At 40.7% G+C, this 27,891-nt stretch overlaps 3 protein-coding genes across 3 annotated transcripts; 2 read left to right on the top strand and 1 right to left on the bottom strand.

Annotated features, from left to right (window-relative positions):
* The first annotated feature begins 48 nt into the window (after positions 1–48).
* LOC112572982 (ATP-binding cassette sub-family A member 3-like) lies at positions 49–7,664 on the top strand. The gene is made up of 2 exons (XM_025253011.1): positions 49–376; positions 7,576–7,664. The coding sequence occupies exons 1-2, from the start codon at positions 49–51 to the stop codon at positions 7,662–7,664; spliced, it is 417 nt and encodes a 138-aa protein (XP_025108796.1).
* Positions 7,589–19,795, top strand: LOC112572981 (ATP-binding cassette sub-family A member 3-like). The gene is given in 23 exon segments (XM_025253010.1): positions 7,589–7,800; positions 8,180–8,424; positions 9,386–9,626; positions 10,008–10,148; positions 10,151–10,180; positions 10,498–10,679; positions 10,978–11,109; positions 11,378–11,498; positions 11,964–12,002; positions 12,005–12,117; positions 12,222–12,398; positions 12,400–12,450; positions 12,698–12,824; positions 13,105–13,226; positions 13,228–13,355; positions 13,600–13,772; positions 13,960–14,212; positions 14,652–15,141; positions 15,379–15,646; positions 16,431–16,858; positions 17,144–17,331; positions 17,838–18,008; positions 18,311–19,795. Coding segments are annotated over 23 exon segments (4,350 nt in total). The 5' UTR covers positions 7,589–7,718; the 3' UTR covers positions 18,759–19,795.
* Positions 19,796–20,207: 412 nt separating this feature from the next.
* On the bottom strand, positions 20,208–27,419 carry LOC112572097 (pre-mRNA-splicing factor 18-like). Its single transcript, XM_025251627.1, has 10 exons — positions 27,254–27,419; positions 26,646–26,747; positions 26,232–26,315; positions 25,770–25,886; positions 24,290–24,439; positions 23,477–23,545; positions 23,134–23,274; positions 21,568–21,639; positions 21,042–21,197; positions 20,208–20,818 (listed from the first exon to the last, which is right to left on the bottom strand). Exons 1-10 carry the CDS (start codon positions 27,323–27,325, stop codon positions 20,735–20,737), a joined length of 1,047 nt encoding a protein of 348 aa, XP_025107412.1. The 5' UTR covers positions 27,326–27,419; the 3' UTR covers positions 20,208–20,734.
* Between the last annotated feature and the right edge of the window lie 472 nt (positions 27,420–27,891).

Raw genomic sequence — 27,891 nt, 5'->3', positions numbered from 1 at the left:
CAAACAAGAGGCAAAAATCACCTGAGTATCAAGAACGGGATAGTTACTATGGGGTTCTTTCAGCAACTCTCGTTGCTTCTGTGGAAAAACCTGCTTCTACAGAGACGATCCATGTGCGTCAGCGTCTTCGAGATCCTCATTCCTCTCTTCTTTGCTGTTATCATTCTGATTGTGAGGTTTGAGGCCAAATCGGACGAAAGGACATACCCTACGTATTACCCGCCTGAGAACGTCCACCAGCAGAACTTCACCTACAGGTACATGGGGGAACACGTGGAACTGGGGTATGTGCCCAATACCCTGCTGGCAACTAACCTGATGACCAGTGTACTTGAGAAATTCACAAAAGAACTGAACCTCAGCAAAGTCAACACAAGTAAGTTTATCCTTGCTTTATTTTTACAAGTGTGTTCTCCTGTACAACATAGTTTCAAAAAAAAAAACCAACAACAAAAAAAACAAACCAAAAAACCACAACCAACAACAAACAAACAAACAAACAAACAAACAAACATAAGCTAGCAATTCAAAAAATAACGAAACAAAAATTATAAAACGCGCAAGCCAAGCAAAATCAAAAACAAACAAAAATGAAGATTAGATGACAACAAATAATCAATCAAAATACCAGTTGTCTATGGAGGTGTTTATTTGGAAGTAGTATTGAGTACCTACGATAACTTTTAGGTAACGGTAAAAGGTGAAGATCGACCCTCTTATTTTTCTATTTTTTTTAGTTCTTAGGGGTGCGGGTGGATGTTAGAAATCACCTTTTACTTGGGGCCAGACATGCGAGGGTCCTCACCGTCTTTTCTCTTCACCTTTCACAACTCCTTACGGAGTCAGATACTCGTTAAAGAATGCTGAGTCGACTGGGACAAGTTAGATAACAGGTATTAACAGAGAACTTTGGACTCTCAACTGGTGACAAGAATGAGTGATGAAATAAAGAAAGATAACATTTCCGCTCACCATTCGCGAAGTAAACATCCCACCTTTCTCATGAAAACTTTCTCAACCTGTAGCTGCTTGATACCGATCTCATGTGACGAAGTCTTATCTGACAACGAGACAAACAATTTGTTGTTGTTGTTGTTGTTGTTGTTGTTGTTGTTGTTGTTGTTGTTGTTGTTGTTTAAGATTAGGAGAAGAATGAGAGAAACATCTGTTCACCCTTGGAGGTCAAACTACTATGACAATGAAACCCTTTAGTAATCTAATGACTATCAGTTGCTGGGTGATAGACCGTCGACAGACTATACAGTCGACCGACTTCCCATGGCGCTTGTGAACTCGACCCCAGGTCACGTGGTCATCTGTCAGCTTTGCAGAAAGTCGCAGAAAGCCTAAGCCACAGGTCAGCATCAAAGTTCACCCTCAGGGCGATGTTTATGACCGTCACACACGCAAGTTCTTATTGTCGTCTTTTGTAAGACTACTCTCTTAACAATTCACAAACAAAAAAGCAAATGATGTAAGAGTTATCTTACTTCCGCTTTTCTTTCCAATGACTATGTCACGTGACGCGAAGGTTTCCTTAGCAACGTGCTGTGATTACCAACACCATTTTGCATTTGTAGCAAACGAGAGAAAACCCTCGCACCGGCGAGCTGTGGAAAGTCTGAGGATGTCATAACAAGTCCACGAAGCCACAATCAATGAAATTATCGACAAAGCATGCCTGTACCCGAGCACAAATAGAAACCGGGTGGGGAGGAGGCAGTTGCCTTCTTTTCTTCCCCATTAATACTCATCTACTACAGTCATCGCAACTCATATTTAGAATGGAGTCCTTGACGCAGATGCTCGTCTTTCAATCAGGGATCCATGAGACGATGACATTTTTACAGTCGTGTATCGGACTTTAGTGTGGAGTCAAGGACAAATAAATTTACAGAAATTTTTTCTGTGTATATACTAAACTTCTGTGGGGAAAGGTCTTGACTCAGACATTGTGTTTACTGTGCGAATGTAAGGAAAACCGTTGCTTGATTGTTGCTGAGTTTCAAAATTTATTTATATCATCATTGTTTTCTGAGCTCAGACTAGTTCAACATAGCATTTTTTGGGAAGAAAAAAGGTTGATTCAATATCATTTTACTTCAGGGGTATTTTCAAAATTTAGTCCTCTGTATTCATGCAAGGGAAAGCCTACGTAGCGAAATTCTATCTATATAATTGAAAAAACACTATGTCTCTTTAAATTTATTCTCTTCTCTCTTTCTCACATGCACTGATCAAATAAAACATGCTTGTCGAACAGGTCAAATTAATTGAAATTGGTGTTTATTTTTAGCAGCAAGCCTTAACGTTCAATGCCATTTACCTTTCAGTTCATTATAAACCAAATTAGAATCGTTTGTCAGCGCAGGAAACACGCTTCCTGGAGGTGAGAGAGGAATGCAGCCAGCTGTCTGTAGTAGAGCCATCCAGGTCTTGATATGGCGAGTTGATAACATTACAGATGACACTTAGAAAGCATCACATCGCAATTGCTATCAGTTTCTTATTAAGGAGAATCTGTTTTACCGGATGTGACGTTGTAGACGCAAACTCGTGTCAGCGCCACCGGATGTAGTCCATTGTGTGGACTCACCACGCAGGGATCGCGGAATATAGGATTGATTCATGGCGCATGCGCTGGACACCGGACTTCTGGATCGCTGATTAGTTTTTAATGGATGTGGGGCAGTTGGGCGTGTGTAATCAGTAATGACTTAAAATGTTTGTCTATAAGTTATCTCTGTCATATATACACAGATACACAGCATTTGTTTACTGATGATATTGGTACAGGCGCTAGACCAGGAACATTTCTGGAGATCGGAATTATCAAGCTAAGACATCTGAAAGCAAAAATATTCGAATCGACTTCTTCTCTGATCATGTATAGTTAAATAATTCCGCACGTATGTAGGTGGACAGTTACACACATAGAAGAGACCCCTTAACCTTGTGACTCCCTAAGGCTTCTTCTGAGCGACTGTCGTGGTCAGAGAAAAAAACACCCTATTCATGCCCACTTAGCAGAAGTATGTACCCGGTTTATCGGGGTAGGTAAAGACACCCCCTTGCACATGCCTTTACGTAGACAAGGTGAACCATTCACAAATTCACTGTATCTATCGGCTAATGAAGCTATAGGATTTTCTCACATTTTACTGAACCAGAAATTACACGACTCATCAGATATTTTTTTATCTCTCTCTCTCTCGAAAACGCCAAAAAGTGTGACTTCACTAAAGTGAACAATATTTTGCTGTTCGTCATTTTTATTTTTGCTCTAATTACATCGAACATAATCTAGGTTAAGGTCTGATGGGTTTGCCAAACAAAAGTAAAAAATCAAACTAAAACAAACCAACAAAAAAGCAACAACAAAAACACAAAATTGTATCAATACAATCGCCTTCTATTGTAAAAGACAAGAAAGGGACGAATATTGCGAAATGCACTTTCTGTCTACTGTCACTTATTGTGTACCTGACACTTTTGTCTACAGGAAGAGTAAGCCAGTGTAAGCCTTGAGACAATATTAGCTCGGGGTGTGGAGATGGCATCAGCGCCATTTGCCGAGCCCCGGGCGGGGATGAGAGTTTCGGTATTTCACGAGGCTTCGTCGCGAGCAGTCGATGTCGCTACGTGACGTCCACGGTGGTTATGTCACGTGCACATTGATTGTGTGACGTACATCCCATCCGCAGGCTAGGTCAACTTCCGCACCGTTATATATTCACACACATTCACCTTTATATTCCTGAATAAATTTAACATAAATTTACTTCAAGTACACACACTCACACTGTTTATGAAAATATATATGTTTGCAAAATCATCTATCTGCAAATAAAACATACACACAAATGTGATGTGAAATCTGCATAAGACATAATTCAACCCAGGACCAAACTACTATTTGCCTTAAGGATTTTTGCCATACCAGGGAAAAGTACCAAGCCGATAACATCGGGTGTTTGCGTGCAGGGTAGGAGCCAGTAATAAGGGAAAGAAGGATTTAAAGCACCACGAGACATTTCAGTCCAAAAATAAACTTAAGACAAAACTCTAGGGTAAGGACGATAAGGGACTAGGATAAGGACGATAAGGTGAGTAATGAAGACAAAGTACTTGGAAATGAGGACAAAGGGTAGAAACTTCTGTTTGAGATCGCACGCAAGATTAAAACTAATCTTTATTTTTTTTAAAGACAATTATTGATAAATTACACCCAAATCCCATTCCACCACACTTTTTATGCATGGAAAAGCCATACAACACAGGAAAAATAAAAGGTAGAACCAGTGGAACAACACCTCAAGGCTTGTGGCCCATGAAATCAGGATGTTGATAACCGTTTCCCTCCTTTCAGGATACTCAAGTGAAAACGATGGAGAATGTAGCTGATTGAAGTTGCATTCTTCTGAATTAAAATTTCCTAAAACGTATTAGTTTAAGATTCAGGTTACCTTTAACAAGAATAATCCATTGGAGCGCTTACTTATTCTAAAGGGAACACACTCGTCATTTTTCATATATCTCACCCATGTACAAGCTGTATGGCAACTTGCTGACCCCCACATACACTGATCTCAATATCATATCAACTAGTATGGACATGAGCAGATGGACATCTACATCCTGTGTTTTAAAATCGTAACAAAAAAATCACAAAGATGTAATGTTGGCAGTTTACATGAAAAATGCAGGCCTCTCACATCAGGGAGAGTATCGACTAGCGAGTTACGACTCACTGAGTAATCAGCTTCAAGCAGAGTGAGCCATCAGTCCACCCATTAGTCAGGGTTGTGATCTCATAATAGTGTTTTGCTCTCTTGTCAGTGATCTGCTTTCATGTATTGACAACCATCGTAGGAAACAGAGAGAGAGAAAGACAGAACTCTGGTGGAGTGTGTTTTGACCTTTCTGCACTCCTTTCTGTTATTCAACCGTGAAGTCCTTCTCCTCTCAAAATAACATTCTGTGAAAGGACCATTCCTTTAACAACAAATTTATTGTTTCCATTCACTAAACAAATCAGGAAAAGCGCTTTAGTAAGCTGAACACCCTAAATCGTCTTGACAAACTATTTTAATCAGACAAAGACCAACGTTTGATCACGGTCAACTGAACAAAATATGGCGAAGGTTACATAAATACTCTGCCATATTCTTCAGATGACCGACATGCCTAAGAAATTCCAGAACTAAAGTAAAGTGTCCTTCAAAGCGTGCATGGGCACTTACTGTTTGTTTTACAGATTTTTTCAATTTCTGCAATTCAAGAAAAGGTCAAAGGTGGTCACATCGCGGATGGTATTATAGCAGCAAACGGAAACTATTTAAGTGACCGTTGTGATCGTCAACGCAATGAACTGTGACCTATTCCACAAACGGGAGGAATCAATATTTTGTTTCTCTTGCATGCATCAGCGCAATAGCTACGTTGTGTTTGCCAATCGTGACCAGTAGCTTCCTTCGGTCCTTGGTACGAACGTCCGCCATCTACAGCAAAAGTCGATGGTACAGCCAGTCTTGGGTGAGTGTGGTCGTGAGAATGCGCAACATTTGAAACGAGGCTCTTCAAGTGGTACAGCATCTGCCCTGGGAGTCGAACTTGCTGGAGTGAGACTCGTGAGACTGCTGACTTTATTTTTCTCCTCCAGGGGCCGCAGTCATGAAGGGAAGGTAAGGCGTTGTCCTGGGGCAACATGGACAAGTCAAGAATAAACTTTTAAAGCGGTTTCTAGACTCGAAGATGTTTACTCCTGCAACTGTAGTTATAAAGTCTTGGCAAAGGTGCCTTGTATAAAGAAACATGAATCAGTATCCATGGGTGTGGACATCGCTTTTTAGAGCTTTTCCTTGAAATCCCCATTTTACCCCGGGGAAAAAGATTTACTCACGCCTCATAACTATAAAAAAATAGTCAAGATAACTTTTATCTGTTGTAGAACAAAAGAAATAAACTATAGGCATCACAATAATTTTCAACAAATTGTTTACCTTACTAGGACTTTCCCTGTGTGTGTGTGTGTGAGAGAGAGAGAGAGAGAGATTCATTCGCATCTTTGTTTTCATTCCATTGCCCATGCATACCAGAGGACAAACATGACCCACGGACTTTCCATGTAAGTCCATAAGGTACGACCGCTCGTGCACCTGACCCCACTTCTGTTAACACAAAATGTCTTCAGTGATCCAACGACTGAGGTTCACAGGTCACACAATGACTGTTGGGTGATGTAGTCACAAACGATTAACTTATTAGCGCAACAGCTACAACCCTCTTGCTTCTACTGTTAGCAATGATACCTCAGTCACATCAGTCACGTGGACCAATCAACAGTCAAAGGACACACATACAATGGGGAATGTATTCTAGTCCAAGCCTAGCCTGTAAATAGTCACACTAGCCTCTCCCCCCATAATGAGAGCTATGTTAATTAGCAATGATGGAAAGAGTTGATTGTGATCCAGATTAACTCTCTGTTCATTTGACCGTCCAGTTTCTATTTTTACTAAATTGTAACTAAATATTTTTTTCTTCACCCGTCTTCTGTTTCTCCCCATCTCTTATTTCATATAACTTGTCATCTTATAATCAAGTCTCCCTTCCCCCAAATAATTAAATTCTAGACAAATAGATTAGTCTTTTTGTCGCGTGAATAATTGAAAACCATTTTCATCCCCGCCTTAGCGAAAACAGAAAATACATTCTTGAAGGATCGTGCAAGCATTTAAGGAAAGAGCCTGTAGCTTTGATAATGAAATCAATCAAGCGTGAACGCTTTGCCTGACTTATTCATGAGGGCAGACATTTTAGAATGTTTAGCACAAAAACATGTGGGAAGCGGTTGCTAGGCGTGTCACACCTATGAATATTACAGAGAGAGAGAGAGAGAGGGAGAGAGAGGAGATAGGAGAGACAGAGACAGAGGAGAGGGAGAGACTGCCGCAGGTGTACCTGCGTATCAAAGTCGTGACGGGCGATTGATCTATTTTTAGCCACCATCTATTAGCCAGGAGATTCGCAGGAGGAACTGACCCCAGGTACCAGGGAAATCCTCTTGCGATGCCATTGTCTGTCGCAATCACGACTAACGAAACTGTCGGCTTACACACTGGCATCCCGAAAAAACGATTCAGCCGCCTCACTCTCCACAGCAACTTATTTCTGAAACGGTCAATACCTGTTTGCTGGGCCGAGATCCGTGACACGCTGGTACGGGCGGCAGTCACGATTTTTACCTGCATCCAATAATGGGATGGCGAGATCGAAGATAAAGCAGACAGTTACCGTCATTAATTTGCTCGGATATATTAACCGCTGTTGGATGTGCCGGGCTGAAAGGTTAAAACAGAGAGAGAGAGACAGACAGACAGACAGACAGATAGACAGACAGACAGACGATATACTGACTTCCAAAATCATTTCAGCTAAAAATTTGAAAGGAACCGTTTATTTACAATCGTGTCTAAAATACAACCTGACATTCTTCTTGGATTGCTCGTATCCTCCTGTACCCTAATTCATCACATTTATGAAACATGGATTTTATTTTTAAATTGTGTGCAGGTGACATAAAAGGTTTTGACAACGAGGAAGGAGTTGGTCTCCTACTTCCGTTTGAATTCCGACAAAATGCAATTAGCTGTTGTGTTTGAAGGACTTGATCATGTCGAAATCTGCCACGGGAAGTGACGTATTACATCCGACCAATGACAGGCGAGGAGACAGAATGGTTTACAGGCCTGACCTATCCATTCCTTCGTCTCAACGTGCCGTCAACTACTGGCCCAGGTATAGTAGCAAAGTGTGATTGGGTTCTCTTACTTGGTTGGTGATTTCTTTGCAGTTTTGTCTACACATTTGCTAAATATATAGCTAGTATATTTACTAGTATATTTTTCGTAATTTTTCTCCAGTCTATCTAGTAGATCCGCGCATTATTTTTCATTATATCGGCCCTTTGGCACAGGAGTAAAGCCGCGTGTCGCGAGACCACGAGAATCGCTGGTCGTGGGAGCGGATCCCGTTTTCGACACACTTTTTTTCCCCCTTGATGCTTGGACCTGCCTAGAAGGAGGGATTAGACTGTTCAATATGTCAAATACTCGAAAGACAGGACGAAAAACAAACATGAACTATTGTATCTTTTGATTCTATTTGCCCATCACAGATTACACATCATCTGGAGTTCTTCTGCTTCAAGTGATAGTAGGCGAGGTCTTGATCCAACACTGGAGTAATAGAACCTTCACCTTTGACCTGAGGTCACAGAAAATGCCATTCCCTCCTTACATCAAAGATCCGATCATCATGGTTCTCGACACTACCTTCCCGCTTCTCCTCATGCTCTCCTTCATCCTCAGTGTCGTCGCCAACACCAAGAGTATCGTCTATGAAAAGGAACACAAGCTCAAGGTGAGAAAGATGAGACTAGGATCTTCTGTCTCTCTGTTTATTCATTTGTCAAACCTTTGTCTCTCTCTCTAACACTGTGCGAGTTTATTGCCTTTCTTGCCTGTCCTTGCAACCTTCTGTAAACTGTATGTTGAAGAGTAAGAAACGTCACAAACAAATGGAAAGAAGGAAAAGGTAAAATGAAATGAATAGAGTGAGAAGGAAAGATAGCAGGTGTAAGCTGTCAGCTGTGGGCTTATAGAGAACTGGTTGACTACGAAAACACTCACAGAAGCAGTGTAAGGAACGAATGAGATACTCTATGGACACTATAGTATGGAGGCTCATTGTGAATTCATATGAAGAGGTTTTTCACACAACTAAATATAATAGACAAACGGATAAATAAAATGATTAAGAAAATGGAGAGATAAACGGATGGCCAAACACGCGGATAAACAATGCATGGACAGATTGATATGCAAGTGCATGAATAATAAATGACAAATACTTAGATGGACAAACAGATGTATAAAATGAACAAAAACATTAACGGATAAAGAAATAGATAAATAAATGTTCAAAGTGATAAACACAAAATGGATAGATAAACGGATATATAGACAAATGAATGGATGGAAAGAAGAGTTGCAGGCTGAAGGGAATAAAGAAGACGGATGGATCATTTCAGAAAACTATTGTCAGTAGATGGATGATGGAAGGACAAACGAACAGATGGGCGTGTGTGTTTACATGGTTTGGCTGGTTGTACATGCGATGAGTACAGCGATCACTAGCAGCAACACCCACACGGCGACGAAACGATGATGACAATGATGACGATGACGACGACGACGACGACGACGAGATGTCGAAACATTACCACCACATTGGTAGTAAGACCGTGCCTTAGCATAGTCGACCAACCTTCTTTCGTTTAATTAAAACGACAAGCTTAAAAATATATATATATAACCCTCAGGAATCCATGAAGCTGATGGGGCTGATACCCGCCGCCCACTGGGTCTCCTGGTTCATTACCTGCTACGTCTACCTTGCCGTTGCCATGGCGATCTACGCTGTGTTATTTGGAGTCAACATCATCAAAAGCAAGGGAGCGGTTCTCACCCACAGCAACCCAGAGTTGTTCTTTCTCTTCCTCCTTCTGTATGCTGCTGCCATCGTGTCCTTCTGCTTCATGGTCAGCGTGCTGGTGCAGAAAGGTCAGGTGACTGGCGTTGTGCAGATGACTGTTGATAATCGTGTTTGGCGGTGTGCGCTTCATCCGTGAGCTAATCTTTGTCCTACCTCGACAGTTAGAATTACTATCGTGTTCTGATATTCATGTTGTACCACAGCTTTGGTTTGAAAGCTCAGTTCTTTTCATTCAAGGTGCAACAAACGCATTTAATTTAAAATAAATTCAGTAGTCCTCACCAGTCAGAGTGGGAGTAACTCCTACAAAAACAACGTTTGCTTCAAAGTTGAATACTTTTTCTTATTAAAAAAAAAAGTGATGAAGTAAATTCTGAGTAGTTCGCCTTGTACTAATCATTTCGTATTCAGCAGATTTCATTGTCATTTTATTTTGTTATTAATTACAGCCAACGTGGCCTCAGCCCTGGCAGGGATGCTGTTCTTCGCCTTTTATTTCCCAAATTTCTTCTTGGCCTCTCGTTACCAGGACATGACAAAATCTGAGAAAATTGGGGCTTGCTTTTTGTTTAACATGGCTATGTCCTTCGGAGCCAAGTCTTTTCCCTTTCCGAAGGCACAGGTATGAAGATGTTTCTCTTTCATCATTTTCCATATCTCCTTTCATCACCTTCAGTTCTGTTTCATATTTCTTTCTTTGTATTTGCGTTTGTCTTTTTTTTCTTTCTTCCCGCTTTGTGTAGAATATTAGTGATTGGACTTGCATTATTTTAATTGTTGTCTTTGTATGAACTCGATTTGTTTCCCTGTTTACGGTGTGTTTCAATGACACAAACTATTTCATAATCACAAAGGTGTTTAGCACTTCTAATTAATTACTCTTACTCCTCAAAGAACCGCTGGACTGATACAACAACTGGACTGACACCTTTTTTTCAGGGGAAGGGGCCAGATGGGACAACTTTTACAAACCTGCCTCCGTCGATGACGACTTTTGCTTGCTGGATGCCATGGTGATGCTGCTGGCAGACACGTTCATCCACCTGCTGATCACGTGGTACATAGAGAAATGTGCGACCTGGTAACTTCGGGTGCCCAGACCTTTCTACTTTCCCTTCACCGTGAGTTGATGTGAGGTTTCTATGTTTCTGCTGCAAGTTCTTGTGAATTTCCATCCACACTAGATGATGATGATGATGACGATGATGATGATGATGGTGAGGTGGATGATGTATACAAAATATACTGAGGTGAAACAAACTTGACACTACTCACGAGCCTGTCATCACATATGCCAAATTGTCCAGGCTCAATAAATAAATAAATTATAAAAGAAATAAATAGCAACATTCTTTATTCGTAGTGGTGCTTTACGATGTGTTACCTTGGCCTTATGAGTGTGATATCTCTATGTTACAGAGCTCATACTGGTGTGGATCGAAGCCCACCAAGAGCGAAATGTACGAGTCACGCAAGGGAGAGGAAGATAAACACTTCGAGAGAGAACCAACCGACTTCGAGGCCTGCATCAGAATCTGCAACCTTACAAAGGTAAGTGCAAACACCGATATCAAAAAGACATTGCTTTTGTCCCACTATTCTAAATAACTTTGTATTCAAGCAAAATTCATTCTGAATGCTCTTCGAAAACAATGAGACACAAAACCAAAAATAACATGCATGATGTCTTTGTTCAAATGTATGTACACGAGTTTACTTCCGTGATAACTTCAACCTATTGACGACTCGGAATTCTTGGAAGATATACTTCGACTTTAATACTTAACATTGATGTCTCTCCCCATTTTTATTTTGACAGAAATACAGCAAAAACAAGGTAGCCGTCGAGTCCATGAACCTTACAATGTACAAAGGTCAAATAACGGTTTTACTGGGTCACAACGGAGCGGGCAAAACAACGACGATGTCTATGCTGACAGGTGATATGCTTATTTTTATCAAATTATGTTGCACCTGAGAAGTAATAATCTCTCGAGCATGGCGTGGGGAAGTTATTTATAGCATGTGGTGATCGAACATCACGTGGTCCTTCTCGCAGCCTTTCATCTCGCCGGCCGCTCAGTCACGGCAACATCAGCAAGGTGCGTGCAAACTTGGAGTAATGACAGGAGTTTAAAAAGGTTTCTATTCCTTTGTAGTGTGATTGATTTCCCTCTTCATTAATATCATATTCTGGGTATGACGATAATACGAGCACTGTAGCAATCCGCTCAGTAGCTAAAGATAGTAAATTTTAGCCGGAAGGAAGAAATACGTTGTAAGACAGTAAACACGGGGGGGTAGCTTACATCAGAGAAGTGAACTAGTCGTTTACTGATATAAAAAAAAAGCCCAAACAAACACCAACGTTTTCTTTAAGGGGAAAAATGTCTGCCTTCCTACAGGTTTTGAAACACCCTCCTCCGGCACCGCCTACATCAACGGACTGACATCAGGACTGACATGAAGGGCATCCGACAGAGTCTGGGGCTGTGTCCTCAGCACAACATCCTCTTTGGCACTCTCACTGTCCAAGAACACCTGACATTCTTCGCTAGGGTAGGTCCATTTCAATTATCCCTGTCACATATTGAGACGGAATGTTTGGTAAAGTTTAACATGTCTTGTCACTCCACAACAGACATGAGACTTTGTCTTTGCAGCTCAAGGGATGTCCAAGGAAAGATGTCCAACAAGAAGTCGAGAGAACCATCAAAGAAGTGGGGCTGGAGGCCAAGGTGGACGCCAGAGCCGCCACGCTGTCGGGGGGACAGAAGCGAAAACTGTCGGTCGGCATTGCCCTCATCAACGGTTCGAGAGTTGTCATCCTTGACGAGCCGAACTTCCGGTATGGATCCCGCTGCACGCCGTCAGACCTGGGATGTGCTGAAAGTGAGAATAAACCTCCTCGCGATCACATTTTGACGATGGCTGCTTTAGTTTAAGTTTTAAATAACAGAAATTTCAGAAACATTTAGGAATACGATCGACGAGGATGTATCAGCCAAAAGTAAAACATTAATTGCAATGTTACGAGAGAGGAGTGTTTAGACAAATGTTGAAATGTAAGATATGGTGTTTTAGCTGAGATTAAACATAAGAAGAGAGGGTTGTATTTGTCTTGACAGAAACAACGGAGGGCCGCTGCATGCTGCTGACTACTCACTACATGGACGAGGCTGACGTGCTTGGGGACAGAATCGCCATCATGGCAGAGGGCGTGGTCAAATGCTGTGGCTCCTCCCTTTTTCTCAAAAAGCTCTACGGTACGCATGTCAATCATCCACTCAAAATTTTAAGCTGAAAAAATTGACGATAGAATGACTGAAAAATAGCACAAATCAGTAAAATAGGTTCTTGATAAATAAATCAGTAAGGAAGCTAAACTTGCACGTTGACACAGGACAAATAAGCCATTCTAGATTACCTTTTCTACAATGACTGTTGGGTTCCACTACCCTGCTAACACCCCCACCCATACTACTATTGCTACTACTACTACTTCTACCACTACACCACCAATCGTCACCACTCCTACTATTTCAGGTGCCGGCTACCATCTGGTGCTGGTCAAAGCGGCCGATTGTAAGGTGTCCAAGATCACGGAGATCATTCAGTCCTTTCTTCCCTCCGCACGCTTCGAAAGCGAGGTCAATATGGAGTTGTCCTTACCTGCTACCTGCTGACCACTCACATGTATTTCCGACTCTCTTCACATTGCTGGAGGACCGGAAAGAAGAGTTACGGATATTGAGTTTCGGGGCCACTGCCACAACGATGGAGGAAGTTTTCCTTCGGTAACAAAGGATTCACTGATGCGTGAAGCTCATATATATATATATATTAATTTGTGTTGGATATACTAAGCTATGTTTAGCTCGGAGGTACCCAGGACCCTTGGAACATATTTGGAGCAGTGGAAAGCAATTTCTCCCTTATTGCTATAGTTCACGGACCGCTTGTTCATGTTACAGTTGGAATTAAATCATTTGTAGTTAATTCCGAGTACTCATCTCATATTTTCCACACATTTCACACTAGGGTGGGGCAGAGCGCCGTCACAGAAGAGGGGACGATCGTGAACAAACCTCAGAGCCACGGAGGACACACCAACCCCGCCTTCCTGTCGGACCAGACCGTGACTGACAAGGGGGAACATTTACACTTCCAGACGATGAGCGAAGATGCGGAAAACGCTGCCTCGGATATTCTCGGTGAGTTGGTTCATCGTCGGTCATGTGAAATGCCTAATCAGAATGTCAAAGTATTAATTTTTCTTTAAATGTCATGTTCCGTTACTTCTGATCTCTCTCTCTCCCCCCCTCTCTCTCTCTTTGTCAGGTCCTTAACTGAACTATTTTCTGTTTTGTTTTGTTGTTCATCAGAACCATGTCTGTGCAGATTTCACTCGAGGTTACACCAAGGCCCACGGGAGGGCGCTACAGTTAGCTCGACTGAAAGCCCTGCTGGTGAAGAAAGCCATCCATTTCTGGAGGAACCGCATCATCACCATCGCTCAGCTTCTTCTTCCAGTCGTCTTCACCATCCTTGCCCTCTCCATCGAAAAGGCCAAGTCCGTGACCATCTCCCACCCTCCACTTGAATGGTCGCTGGATCGCTTCTCGGGAACACACATCCTTTACTGTTCAAGGTGGTGAGATTGTTCGCTGTTTGGTGGGAAATAATGGGAATGATAAACAGCAGATACATAAACAAATAAATTACCCGTCTCTGGTGTACAAGAATGATAAAGGTGGTAAGAAAGAGCAAAATAAGATAACAGCAATGACAAAAACATAACATTCAGTAAAGAAACAATCGTAGGTTAGTCCTAGTTGCCCTTGTTCCCGCTCGAGGTTCAACTTATTATTTAGCAGTTTCGTTTGACGAGTATCGTACATCTGTAATGTATGTTAACCTACGTTTGTAAGACTTGTAACATGCACTGACCCCTGAAAACAAGTTCAAGACGATGGGAACTTTGAAAGTTACATTTCAGAGGCGAGTCCAGAAGCCCCTTGAAACCCTCCGAGACAAGGTAAGAAGTACTCATCTGAACTTGTCTTTTTCTTTGTCTTTCTTACATTCTGCAGCGGTGACAACGTGTCTGAAGCCCTGGCCACGGCGTACGAGACTCAGTTCGATGCCAGTCAGACAGTGGAGCGCATGTTTCTAGACTCCAGCATCAATCTCACCTCGTTTCTGTTGGACCGAGAGGAGCTCGTGGGAATCGCAAGCTTCAACAAGAAGATTATCGTCGGCGCTGACTTTGCGCCCTCGTCAGCAGCAGATGTAATGGCTGTGGCCCTGTACAACGGACAACCCTACCACTCCAAGCCCACGGCAGTCCACTACGTCCTCAACGCCCTCGTCAGGACGTTCGTGGGTGAAGGTTACAAGGTCAAGGCCGGGATTCATCCGCTGCCAGCGAGCCAGGAGGTCGAGGCCAAGCAGTCCACCCGCACGACCTCGCAGTCAGGCTTCAGCATCGGACTCGTCCTGTCCTTCGGGATGGCGTTCTTAACGACGATGTTCATCTACTTTCTTATTGTGGAACGCACGTGCGGCGCGAAGCATCTGCAGGTGAGAACGTCTTGAGGAAGTCCACGCCTTCCAGCTTTACTTTATCTGTAGAGGAGACCACGTGTTCCTAAGTTATCACGACTGCAATAGTGAGCGATTTAAGTTTGATTTTCGTTACAGTCTATTTGTTAGCTTCTCATTCCACCCAAGAACATTTTTTCAGATTATATATTACTCGATGCTAAATACTTTGAGCTTAGTCTGGAATTTGTTTAACTAACCCTCTAATAATCGCAGGTGATGAGTGGTGTGAGGCCTGTACTGTACTGGCTGTCCAACCTCCTGTGGGACTACACCAACTACCTGCTGGCGTGTCTGGCTGTCGTCGCCGTCTTCGCAGGTTTCGCCATCGAGGTGTACGTGGGCGACAACCGGCTTGGGTTGATTTTTCTGATTCTGGTTCTGTACGGGTGGGCCGTCCTGCCTCTCATGTACCTCGCGCACTTCTTCTTCAGCTCTGGTGCCACTGGCGTGGTGGTCGTCATCGTCTTCAACATCTTCTGTGGTGAGTAAAGGCAGAGACCTCTGACTATCGTTCTTTCTTTCTTACTGCTACTACTATTACTGTAACACACCATCACTGCACTTCTAACTAGTCTTACAAGCTAACTTGTGTGCTCTCTGGTGTAGGATTTTAGAGCATCTCTGTCTCATCAGTGTCCATAAGTATGAAAAAAGAATCATATTAGCTCATTCACTAGCTTTACCACACTCCAACAAACTCTCAAACAAGGAGTAGGAAACAGCTTGCTACATTTTGTTTGTTTCATTTGCTTTCTCTGGATTTTAGCTAATCTTGAGACTTCGCACGTGTTTCAGTCGGTTTTAACATGCAATGTTTCCAGGCGTCATCACAATGGTGGTTGTGTTCGTGTTGAGACTGCCAGACCTTGGATTAGAATATCTGTCAAAGAGGTTCGACTGGGCTTTTCTGTGTCTGTTTCCCAACCACTGCTTGGCGCGGTCCTTCATGGACATGTACGCAAACAAAAGGAACCAAGATATTTGTTCGGCCAACTCGACCCTCACCGCCAAGAACTGCTTACTCATCAAGGGTCCCTGCTGCAGACACATAGGTTTGACGATTTTCAATACAATAATCCAACTTCGTTTTAATCTGTTCAAACTAACGGAAGCCTTGACAATTTCCCTCGGCTGCTGACTAACCTACCTGCATTGTTTCCGCAGGTAAAGGCTGTCCAGACGACATCTGTTTGGAATACACTGACAGTTTCTTCTCCTGGGAGGAGCCCGGGATTGGGCGCTTCCTGACCTTCCTGGCGGTGCAGGGCGTGGTCTACTTCTGCCTGACGCTGCTGGTGGAGCACCGAGTGCTGCAGGGCATTGGGAATGCATGCAGTGTGGGTACTCGCATCGTCTATCGTCCGTCGACAACCAGCGGCAGTCCTCGTTCCTGACGGGGTCGGCGACGGAGGACAACGACGTGGCGAAAGAACGCCGCCGCATCAACGCCTCCCCCGCCTCGGTGCTGTCGCAGAAGGACTCGCTCCTGTTGGTCAACCTGTACAAAACCTTTCGCAACTTCGCGGCCGTTGACCACGTGTGTTTAGGTGTCCCCGAGCACGAGTGTTTCGGTCTCTTGGGGCAGAACGGTGCAGGCAAGACCACCATCTTCAAGATGTTGACGGGGGATGTCAAGATGACAGGAGGCAACGGGTATTTAAAGGGGTACGACATCAAAGGCTCCCTGAAAAAGGTACCGGATACTTTTATTATTATTATTTGCTTCTTTCTGCGGGGGGATAAAAGTAAGTCAGTTACATTGTAGTCACCCCCCGACGGTGCGTGCTGCTTTGTCGTTTTCTGTGTAACGGACGAGTCAGTTTATGCCAATGTACGCACTCGCTCACACACTGACACATCTTTACTCAAACTCACACGTCCTCACGTATTAATAGCCATCACTGGTCACGTAATAGCCACGTATGGTCACATGTTTACGCGTGCAGCTCATTTATCACTACCTTGGCTTTGTTGCCAGGTGCAGACAAACATGGGTTATTGCCCGCAGTTTGACGCAGTCCTGAACCAGATGACTGGGCGAGAGACACTGACCATGTATGCCAGACTGAGGGGCGTTCCCGAGAAAAGCATAAGGACTGTGGTCAACAGTCTGATTGACATCTTGATGCTCCGCCCTCACGCCGACAAACTCACTGGACACTACAGGTATACATACACCTGCTTCTTCCCCAACGACTTCTGACAGGTTTTGACCATCTGCCGACATCCTTACTTTTTTTTTTAAACATTGAAATCAGGGACTGATTGAGGCACATTCAGTAAAACAGCGACACAGCTTTGAATTGCTCCTCGTGGTTAGAGTTATAATTTTCTAAATTACTAATAGTGATATCGTTGATTATGATTAAGAAAAAGATATGTTTGCATATATTTAAGACACTTTGAAAGCTATGCTCTCTAGGATAATTTACAAAAAGTTGCAAGAAACTCGTAGACCTTTCATCATGTTGATGACTGCGAGCATTTATAAACAAGTTAACATGTCATTATCACTATTTTGGGGATGCAAATTATGGCAGCGAAAATGAATTTCAGTCGACCGTAATGTTGTGTCGACTTTTTCACGGAGATAGAAAGGACTTCGGATCACATTCTTAAACTTTCCGACTGGGGGATACTTATCGTGTTCGACATTCCTTCCATTCTTGCAGTGGAGGAAACAAGCGAAAGTTAAGCACCGCCATTGCGCTGATCGGAGACCCTCCGTTTTTGATGCTGGACGAACCGTCATCTGGCATGGACCCTGGCGCCCGTCGCCAACTGTGGACAGTCCTGTCCAAGGTGAGAGCCAGCGGCAGGACTTTGGTTCTCACATCACACAGGTATGACATCCCGCATGTGCGATGTTCAACAGCTAAAATTTATTGCCTGTCTGTTTGAATGAGAGATTTTGATTCGCTTGAATTTGAATAAAGAAACTGGAGATGAAGTACTGCAATTTATATTCCGCGTTTAAGCCGACTTTCGCCGCACTTCATACATATATCATAACTGAGTTATGTGTTGAGACGATATAACAACCATCTCTTCTCCTCTTCAATCTTACAGTCCAGAACTGTTACTGTGTAAGCAGCCAGTGTCAGGGAATGGCTGACATGAATGATGTTTCTGTTTTTTCTCACAGCATGGAGGAGTGTGACGCGCTGTGTACAAGGATAGCAATCATGGTCAACGGCAACTTCCTGTGTCTGGGATCTCCTCAACATCTCAAATCCAAGTTCGGCCAGGGCTACTCGCTTGTTGCCCAGATGGCGGTGCAGTCCCACGGCGTGCCCACCGACTACGCCCCTTTGGTGTCTTACTTGCAGGCGTGTTGTCCAAACGCCCGGGTGTTTGATTGTCACCAGGGTTACGTGCACATGCAGGTGCCGGACCCCTGGGTCAAACTGGCTGACGTGTTTTCTTGGATGGAGCACTCCAAGATCTACTTAGGTGTGCAGGACTACAGCGTCCACCAGACGACACTTGAACAAATTTTCCTCGCTTTTACAAGAGCTCAAGTTCCTCCCAGAAAGAAAAAGAAGAAGAAGTGCTCCAAGAGGAATTGCTGCTGTTTATGTTGCTGTTGTTGATGGCGACGACGAGGAAGCTGTCTCCCTCCTCCCACAACTCTGAAGGTTACATGTATAGTGACAATGTCCTTTCACACAGTGTCTTTGCATTGAAGGAGTCACTACAAAAGGAACAGGATATGTGACTTATTCTTGGGAGGAGGGTATTCCCCATGCAGGATCCTAGGACATGTCCGAAAGTTAGTTGGGGAAACGGGTACAGATGGTTCAGTTGTACAAGCTGAACACACAGCGTGAGGTTTACCATGCAGCAAGAGGTACTCTGCTGTAGAGGTGTCCTGTTTGTGTTTCTTCCATTGGAGTGGAAGGAGGTCTTAAAGACTTGGTATGGACACATTCCACTCACTAAATATTTCTGCAAGCACAGCACAAACCAATAACATCTAGTGAATTTGCAATGGTAACCATTAGCAGTCAGCCAAGACAAAATGCCAAGTGCACAACTGTATTGGAAAGAGCCTTTGTAATCATAATAAATCTGAAGAACACTGCAGAGGAAACAAGTTGTGCCTTTTCAGTGGACAAAACTGACACCTGAAGTCTGTGTTCTCCCTATTTTTCCTGAAAAAAATCAAGATGCAAGATTTCTTGTTTACAGGCCTAGCATCACAGCTTCTCTCTTTTCTTTAAACCGAGCAGCTGCAAGGATTATTTTTGCACGTGCAGAATTGACATATTTTTGAAAGTCAGGAAGATTATTGATTATCGTGTCTAATTTAATGAATTCTAAATGAATATGTGAACTTATTTGCAAACCGCCAATGATCAGGACATGATGAGCTGTACATTCATTGTTAATACTCACCATTTGTGTCTCACACTCTATATTTTTAAGCTGTAATTTCATGTCACGTATCGACAGTCGATGGCTTTATTATCTAAAGGTACTGAATTATACTTGTTAATAAGATGAAAGATTGATGAAAGTTGAATAATCAATGAATTTGTCACAACCAGTTCAATGTGCACTAATTTCGCAAGAACAGACACAACACTACACACCAGACAATGTTAGACTTGCACATACAGCCAAACAGGTAAACACAGTGTTGTCCATAGGAATGGGAATCCCATGGGAATCCCATGGGAAACGTCCCATGGGATGGGATGGGATGGGACAGCACACATTTGTATTTCCCATGGTAGTCGATACTTGATATTGTAAAATAAATTTACGCTGAAATTTGCAGTTGCGTAAGTAAATTATTGGAAAAATGAACATAGATTTCCACTGCTAAAAGCAAGTGCGAAAATTGTTTTGGCCGTACCAGCAGTGTTGTCCATAGGGATGTTATTACCATAGGAATCCCATGGGAAACGTCCCATGGGATGGGACGGGATGGGACAGGCATAAATTGCCATGGGATAGGATGGGACGGGATAGAAAAATATGTCCCATGGACAACCCTGGGTAAACATATTCAAAAGAAGCAAACTAAACCATTCCACTTCAATGAGATCCTGCAGAAGAAAGAATCATTCCTGTAATTTATCAAATGCTATTTCTTACAGTTACTCTCAAAAAAGAAATCTTGCAATATTTTTTTACTTTATTTTTCTTAGTCCAGACTGCTTATGCTTTGCATGCACAAAATACATTCATGTACAGATTCATAGACTAGCTATTCTTGTATTAAAAAAGTATTTGTGTTCGCACAATCACTCTCACAAAGGCAAACACATACATCTACACATACACACAGAGGGAAATCTGCAAACACACTTCTTCTTTACCTTTTACATATTTCACTGGACACACATGCATAAACTAAAGCATAACAGACTTTAAATGCAATCACCATTCTCTTTTTACATTTTACAACTATAATTTTATAATAATTTTTTACAAATGGATAAGATTCGAATCTCTGCTGAATTCTGGTAAGTTGCTGATGAAAACATCTGGTCTTCTGGTGCCAGGACACATAAAAATAAGTCACTTTCTTCTTCCAGTCTGTTCCACAACACCCTAAGAATTACACTGGGCACTGATAGTTAAAACTTCGTGAAGGATCTGTGGGGAAGATCTTCTGGCATTGGGTGATAAGTCTCTTGATAGCCTGCAAATATTCAGCAAAGTAACTTTAGAGCAACATATACGATTTGCAAAAGAATTATATGAAATCAAAATGTTTTTCTATTTTTGGTCTGTGTCTGTGTATGTATAAGAGTTTGATGTGTCTATTCGTGCATATGTGCTTTTTATGAATGAAATCTTTAAAACTATCTGAGAAGAAAGGAAAATATTATAAGCAAGAATACTGCAAATGTTCTTCCTCTCACCTGGATATATTTGCGCTGAGTTTCATCATTCAACACGTGTGCAACATATCGTGAAGAGATCTTTTCTCGGCCAGTACGTGCATGAATGCCAACCATAGTTACACCAATGGGCCATGGGGCATTGCCGATAGCCATTTCCAAATATGCATCATTAGCCTGTATGCATTAATAAAACAATATATTTATATTCAGTTAAAAAATACATGAGAAATTTATTGAAGGGATTTCTCTTTGTGGCATTTCACTACATAAGAAATACAAAATGTTAATAAATAATGACTACACTACTTGGCCAAAGACTTCCTTGTGATCAATAAGCATATTTTCTGCACAAAATTCTAACACCAAATATGCTCCTTTTGAGCAGGAAGCAAGAGAGAAAAAAAGGAAAAAACAGACAGGCAAAAGAAAGAGATTCTCTTTTAAAGAGAGAAATGAGAGGATAGGCTGCATACAGAAACAAAGAATCAAAGATAGTGAGTGCATCAACAGAACAGAGGGGATCAACTCACAAAGATATATTTACCTTGATGTAGTCCCTGTCCATCATATTTTGCACAATTATCACAAAACTCTCAAGCAAACCTTCCTCCACTTTCTGTTTCAAAGACAGACAAAATATGAGAAAATGTAAGCCAGAAAACCACGGATATACAAGATGCTGAAAATTCAATACTAGGAAAAAAAACCCAATACACTTTGCTTATAGTAACTTCCACGTAAAAAAAAAAAAATCTTGATCTATATTGACAAATTTCATTTTAACTACTGTTTCAAAACTGACAATGAAGTAATTTAGCATAGACATGAATAAGCATGGCGTTGTTTACATAAATATATCTGGCCAATTAAAATACTGAAAAGAAACAAAATGCAGATGACAAAGTTTATGCAGAAAGAAAAAGTATTTGCCATGCCTGCAAAAACATTATTTGAACCCAAGTGATGTCCCTTCACTTAAAGGCTTGAGGGTGAATATTTTGTCTCCACATTCTTGTAGCAGTTTATGTTTTCACCCTATGAACTATTTTCCTCATGCCTTTTGACCCCTCCCTCTCCTGCTTTAGAGTCTGGATCTATGTGAGATAGCAGCGAATGCTGAGCCTCTTGTCTACAGCTCTGGCTCCAGTTCCATTCATTTCGTTACCGCCATTGTGTTGATGTAGCCTCTGTGACATCTGTCATCTATATGTACCAAAATAGACCATTATGTTCTTTGGTGTCAACTTTGTCTCTTCCATCGATGCTTGCACTGGATGTTTAAGATGTGCATACTGCTCAGCATCTTCTGTGAAATGTCTCCTTCACCATAACACAACAAACTCATCTTCTTCCATCTCAGAGTTTACTCCTGATTCTTTGCTCTTGTGGTATGTTTCAGGCGTAAGATTCTCTCCACCTGCCTAATATCTATGGCTGTTAATATGTCTCTGTATATCTGTTTGCTGACATTTGGTTAGTCTGAATGTGTGATTTGTGCAATTTCTGTCTGTATTTACATGACTTTATTTTTTTAAATAGCATGTTGAGCCAAAATGTAAACTAGGTAAATGTACTCTAGAAATCTGCTTCTTTGTTGTTATTCTTTTTCTAAAAAACTAAGGCCAAGTTGTCAACTGAGTAAAAGGATAGAGGCAAATTTTGCTGAGTTAAAACAATGAACAATAATTTTTAAATAGCAAAAACAGTATTTAGACCATATAAAATATTTTCCAGTGCTTGAGATGTTGAGATGCACAACTAAGCACTAAATGAGGTTTTTTTTTAAATGTTGTGATGTTTTGGGGTTATTTTTAAAAAGAGCACACAAAAAATTCTACAAGTCTCTCTGCTTAGGATCCCCAGATTGTGGTCTTGAAAGCTTATTTGAAGGTAAAAAAGCAACTTCCAAAAATAGCAAAATATCAAGACTACTACATTAGTCCTTTCTCTGATGAAATGAGATGAAAGGCCATGAAGAACTGATTACAAATGACAAGAAAAGGAATTCCCACTTTTAGAAACTTTCAAGTAAGTTCACCCTACCCACCTGCACACCCAGCCACACGCAGAGCAGTTCCTACCATTATGTTTAAATGGTTCTTTCGCTTACTTTCTGTTTGAGCTGACGAAATAGAGGCTTTAGGTATGACACTGTCTGTGAATGTGTTGCGCTTGCCATCTTGCCTCTTGTTGTTCGTTTCTCTTCCAAAGGTCGAGAATTCAATCTTTCTCCCCACTCTTTCATTAAAAACTGAAAAAGAGTCACATTTTAAAATTAAATCCAAAAATATTACAAAAATTCAAACATTTTAAGAGTTTAGATTTAGCTAAAAATTATAATAAAATCTCTATTTTAATCCATAAGAATAATTACAAATGATCATTTTTTTTAATGTTCATGCATTTACATTTTTTAAAATAATAAAACCTACAAAGCACTTTGACAGATGTACCTTAAAGAACCTGAGAATGATGTCCTGATCTTTGTTCCCATCTCCTGTTCCAATTTCTGCACGCATTGTCTGAAAATAATGTGAAGGCCTTAAACAAGATTTTAGACTACAGCATTAAATTCCACAATATAACTCATGGTTTGTTTCAAGCGCTAAAGAAGCAAAATTCCACCTCTGATACAAATGATCACCAGGGTTTTTTTTAAATGCCCTGGTCTAATGGGTTCCTGCCACCCTGTCCTAAACTACACTTCTATACAGATATTATAAATTATTTGTGACATGTAGTATGGTCTTATAGATTCAAATCTTACATATGCACATTAAATTCATTTGTGAACAAGGTGATCAGAGGAATCTGTTAGGTTGGGACTGCCTGTTCAGTCTCCTTGGTTTTTTTGCAGACTTAGCCTAACATAAAAACATGCTTTGGTTATGAGTACATCAATGCCTAGACATGCATTTAAGAAATGCATAAACCACGTATTCACCTATGCACATGTGGACACAAATAATAATAATAACAATAATTTGATTTATAAAGAGGATTTTCCCATGCAGACATGAACACAATGCATTGCACATTAAAGACAACAAACAAACAAGCATCAGCAAACCGATAACACACACACACAGTAAAAATGTACAAATAAGAATTTAAAAAACAAACTTATAAAAATGGTCACAAATGTAACCATACATCTTCAAAGATTAAGGTTCTTTATTCATCACAGCTTTGGTACAAATGCAACTTTTGTAATAAATGACTTTTTCCAAAACGTTTACAGGAGAAACAAAATTATGCCACTATACCTGAATGTCTTTCTCCCTGGTACCATCATCTTTCACAGACACATCAGTACTAGTTGCTTCAGACGGTCTGTCAGAAGATGATATAATGTCATTGAGATATTGTTGATCAACTGCATCCATGGCAGCTTTGAAGTCATTGTCACCTACCCCCTGAAAAGAAACACATGCAAATGTAACAAAAATAAATAGTTTAGTTTAGTTAGTTTATTCCTTGTTCCTACTCGAGAACAACACTTCGCCAGCAGACTCAGTATAGGACAGCCTCCCTCAGTTGGGCCCATGTGGTTTCAACATCCTTTGCCTCACTCTCTACTGTTCTTTTCCAAGTCTGCTTTGGTCTCCCAACTCTCCTCTTCCCCTGAGGGTTCCAGTCAAGATCCTGCCTGGCAATGTCAGATGGTTTGAGCAGGGTGTGTTCTATCCAGCCCCACTTGCGCTTTTTGATGTCTTGGCTAATGGTACTCTGGTTGGTTCTTTTCCACAGGCTGCTGCTGGAGATCTTTTCACGCCATTTTATTCCCAGAATATGGTGTAGGCATCGGTTGTTAAAGGTCTGGATCTTGTTGTTGATGGTGTTTGTCACTCTCCAGGTTACAGAACCATACAATAGGACAGCTTTCACATTGGTGTCAAAGATGTGGGTAATACTGCGGAAGGATAATGCTCAGAAGTTCCAGATGGGGTGTAGGCTGTTGAAAGCATGCCTGGCCTTGTTGATGCGACTTTTGATGTTATCGTCTGCTCCACTGTCCGTATTGCCGATGCTCCCCAGATATGCGAAGCGGTCTGTTCCCAGGATGTTCTCTCCTTGAAGTTGGATTGGAAGTTCCTGCTTGTTGATTCTCATCACTTCAGTCTTCTTTCTGTTGAGCTTTAAGCCAGTCTTCTCTGCTTCCTCTGCTAGTTTACTCAGTTTGGTTTAAATAAATAAAAAGACCACATATTTTTGTGACAGGATGTGACAACAAAAGAAAATAGAAACCATTATTACAGAAAGCATTAAAATGTTTAGATTCCATCTCTCAGATAGAGCCAGAATGTTTGGGGATACCAAGCAAGAAAAGAATTATGGCATCACTGGGCCTAGCTGCTGTATTACTCATATTTTGAATTGCTTTAACCCTTCTGATTTTCTCAAGTTTTTAAGCAATAAAGTTGTACACTTAAGAAATAATCTTAAAGTCTTGACTAAAGACTTGCATGAAATAAAATGAAGAACAGATTGTAACATAATCTTTTTTGTCTGCTGCGAGTACAATCAGTACATTTCCATTCAAAGTTATTGGGGTATACAAAATAGAAAATCATACTGTGCAAGCCAGTGACCAGTTTACACAAACTGAAAACATAAGTTTTGTTTTTTTTCACACATATAAATGAAGATCTGCTTCTGCTCATAAATCTTCTGCAAATGTTTAAGTAGATCCATTGGTAAATAAATTTCAAAATCTGAAGGCTTGAAAACTCTCCCAAATCTTACCATATTCTTGAAGTCTGGTACTAAGCTTTCCAAACGTTTGAGACGCAGATAAGATTCATAGTGTGTTTCTCCAAACAGTGTGATAGGCTCTCCTCTGTCACGTAGTTTTCGAATCACCTAAATGTTGAAATTATAAACGTTCAGAATTAAAAACTTTGAATGAGTCAACATTCTTTACTAAGTATTGTTTACTGTACAGCTACACTACACAATGAGATATACATTAATCAATTATTGTTTCTCTTTGACATTGATCAGTGTGAATTGATAAGTATTCAGAATCCAAAATAATAACGTTACTCTTTAGCCCTTTCTCCAGCCCAAACTAGCAGGGATATATGTATTAAAAAAGTATATAATAGACCCATAATCCCTTAATCAATCTTAAATATATAAAAATAAACTTACATACTAAATATTATATTATTATACACTTAAAAATTTCATTAAAATTTATGAGACCTCCTTCCTTGGAAGCTGTGATACTTTTTCCTCTTCAAGTGGTTTGGATTTTTCTGGTTGGTCTTTCCCCATTGTTTGAGATTCCTGTAATAATCCAGAATTTCAAATGGTATATAGCAGAAAGTCAAAATACCTAGCTTTCTAACTACCTGTGTCCTTGCACTAATATGCCTTCCTATGTTTATGCAAATGTTCATATCATATGTGTTTTAAATTAAATTTTACTAATGCTCTTTTGTTTTCACTTATTAATAGTAAACAATGTAATGAAAAAGCATTTTGAGTGAATAAGTGAGCAGGCAAGTGACAATCTATATGTTTTGGTATGATGAATATGTAGTTATGTTTACCTACAGTAATTATACAGCATCTCTATACAAGTATGACACTGCAGGAGTGGCAACACGTCTGTACCTGTGGTTTATTTGGAGACTCAACTTGGTAATGCTTTCTTATGTATTCTTCTCTTTCTTTTGCTGACAGGACCCCTCGCTTGAAATATTTCTTGCCTGGTACCTAAAAATGTGATACAAATAATACTAACAAGCAAAGACAATAATTGCAATATTTTCATTTTAAACAGTGTGTTCACTGTCTAATGACTGCATTTGCGTTAAAAAAGATCAGTCAGATCAGAACATGATTTATTCTTATAAAATCATTATTCTTGATTAAAACAAACTGATTTTGTATTAACAAATCCTTGTCCTAAATTATATCGGGTCTTGATGAAATTAATTCGGCTCCCTCAGTTTATGTAATGATGAAAAGACATGAGAACCTTCTGGTTTAAAACCAATTTTATTGAAAATATCTAAATCATGATGATAAGCAATCTTTTTAATCCAAAAGATATTATAAATAATTACTCAAATATCTATATATATATAGAGAGATTTGTATGAATCGGAATAAAATAGGTAGGATCACAAACGCAGCAACTGCGTAAACACCTATTTGCATTCCGGCATCATTCTCACAGATTATTTAGTACAAATTTAAAAAAATTTATGACAAATTACCATGACATCATTATCTTCAAGCTGCCGTTTCCTCTTTTCTATTTCAGCTTTCATTTCTGTTAAGTAATCCATTGTTTTACAGGATTAAAAGTTGCAGCGTGAAGATTACAGCCAGAATAGCTTCCCTTGTTAGGTCTGAGAGTAGTCTCCCTTCATACTCACTAACGTTGTCCCACACACAAACACAAATACATGTACATTTAAATAATTCTTTAAAATTTGTCACTTAATACTACAACAGCGGTCCTCTCTCGCTTTCTCTTAACTCGTTCTCCACTCTCTCTCTCTGCACTCACGTATGCACAGACACACTCACCTATCAAAGCAAACAAATGCAAAAACAGAGACTTATAGAATGACATGTACCATTAAACAAATAACAGAGATTACATCAAAATTGGTTGCTTCCAATATTACCATATATGTGTGTGTTTATTTTCTATTTGCTTTAAATACAGTTTTTGGTGCTTCAACATTCCACAACAATCGACACTAGGGATTGTTCGATTGCCTTTATATAGTGCCCCTTCACTCCCAACCTCCCAACTAAGAAATAATGAAAATGCTTTGAATGTCTTCTAATAACATAAACGCACTATCAGTTTAACAATTTTCTTGCTCAGTTAAAACTTAAAAAT

This window comes from Pomacea canaliculata, linkage group LG9 (genome assembly GCF_003073045.1).
Source record: "Pomacea canaliculata isolate SZHN2017 linkage group LG9, ASM307304v1, whole genome shotgun sequence".
Taxonomy (NCBI): domain Eukaryota; kingdom Metazoa; phylum Mollusca; class Gastropoda; order Architaenioglossa; family Ampullariidae; genus Pomacea; species Pomacea canaliculata.
Note: the sequence above shows the minus strand (reverse complement) of the source record. Positions and strands in the feature narration are given on the sequence as shown.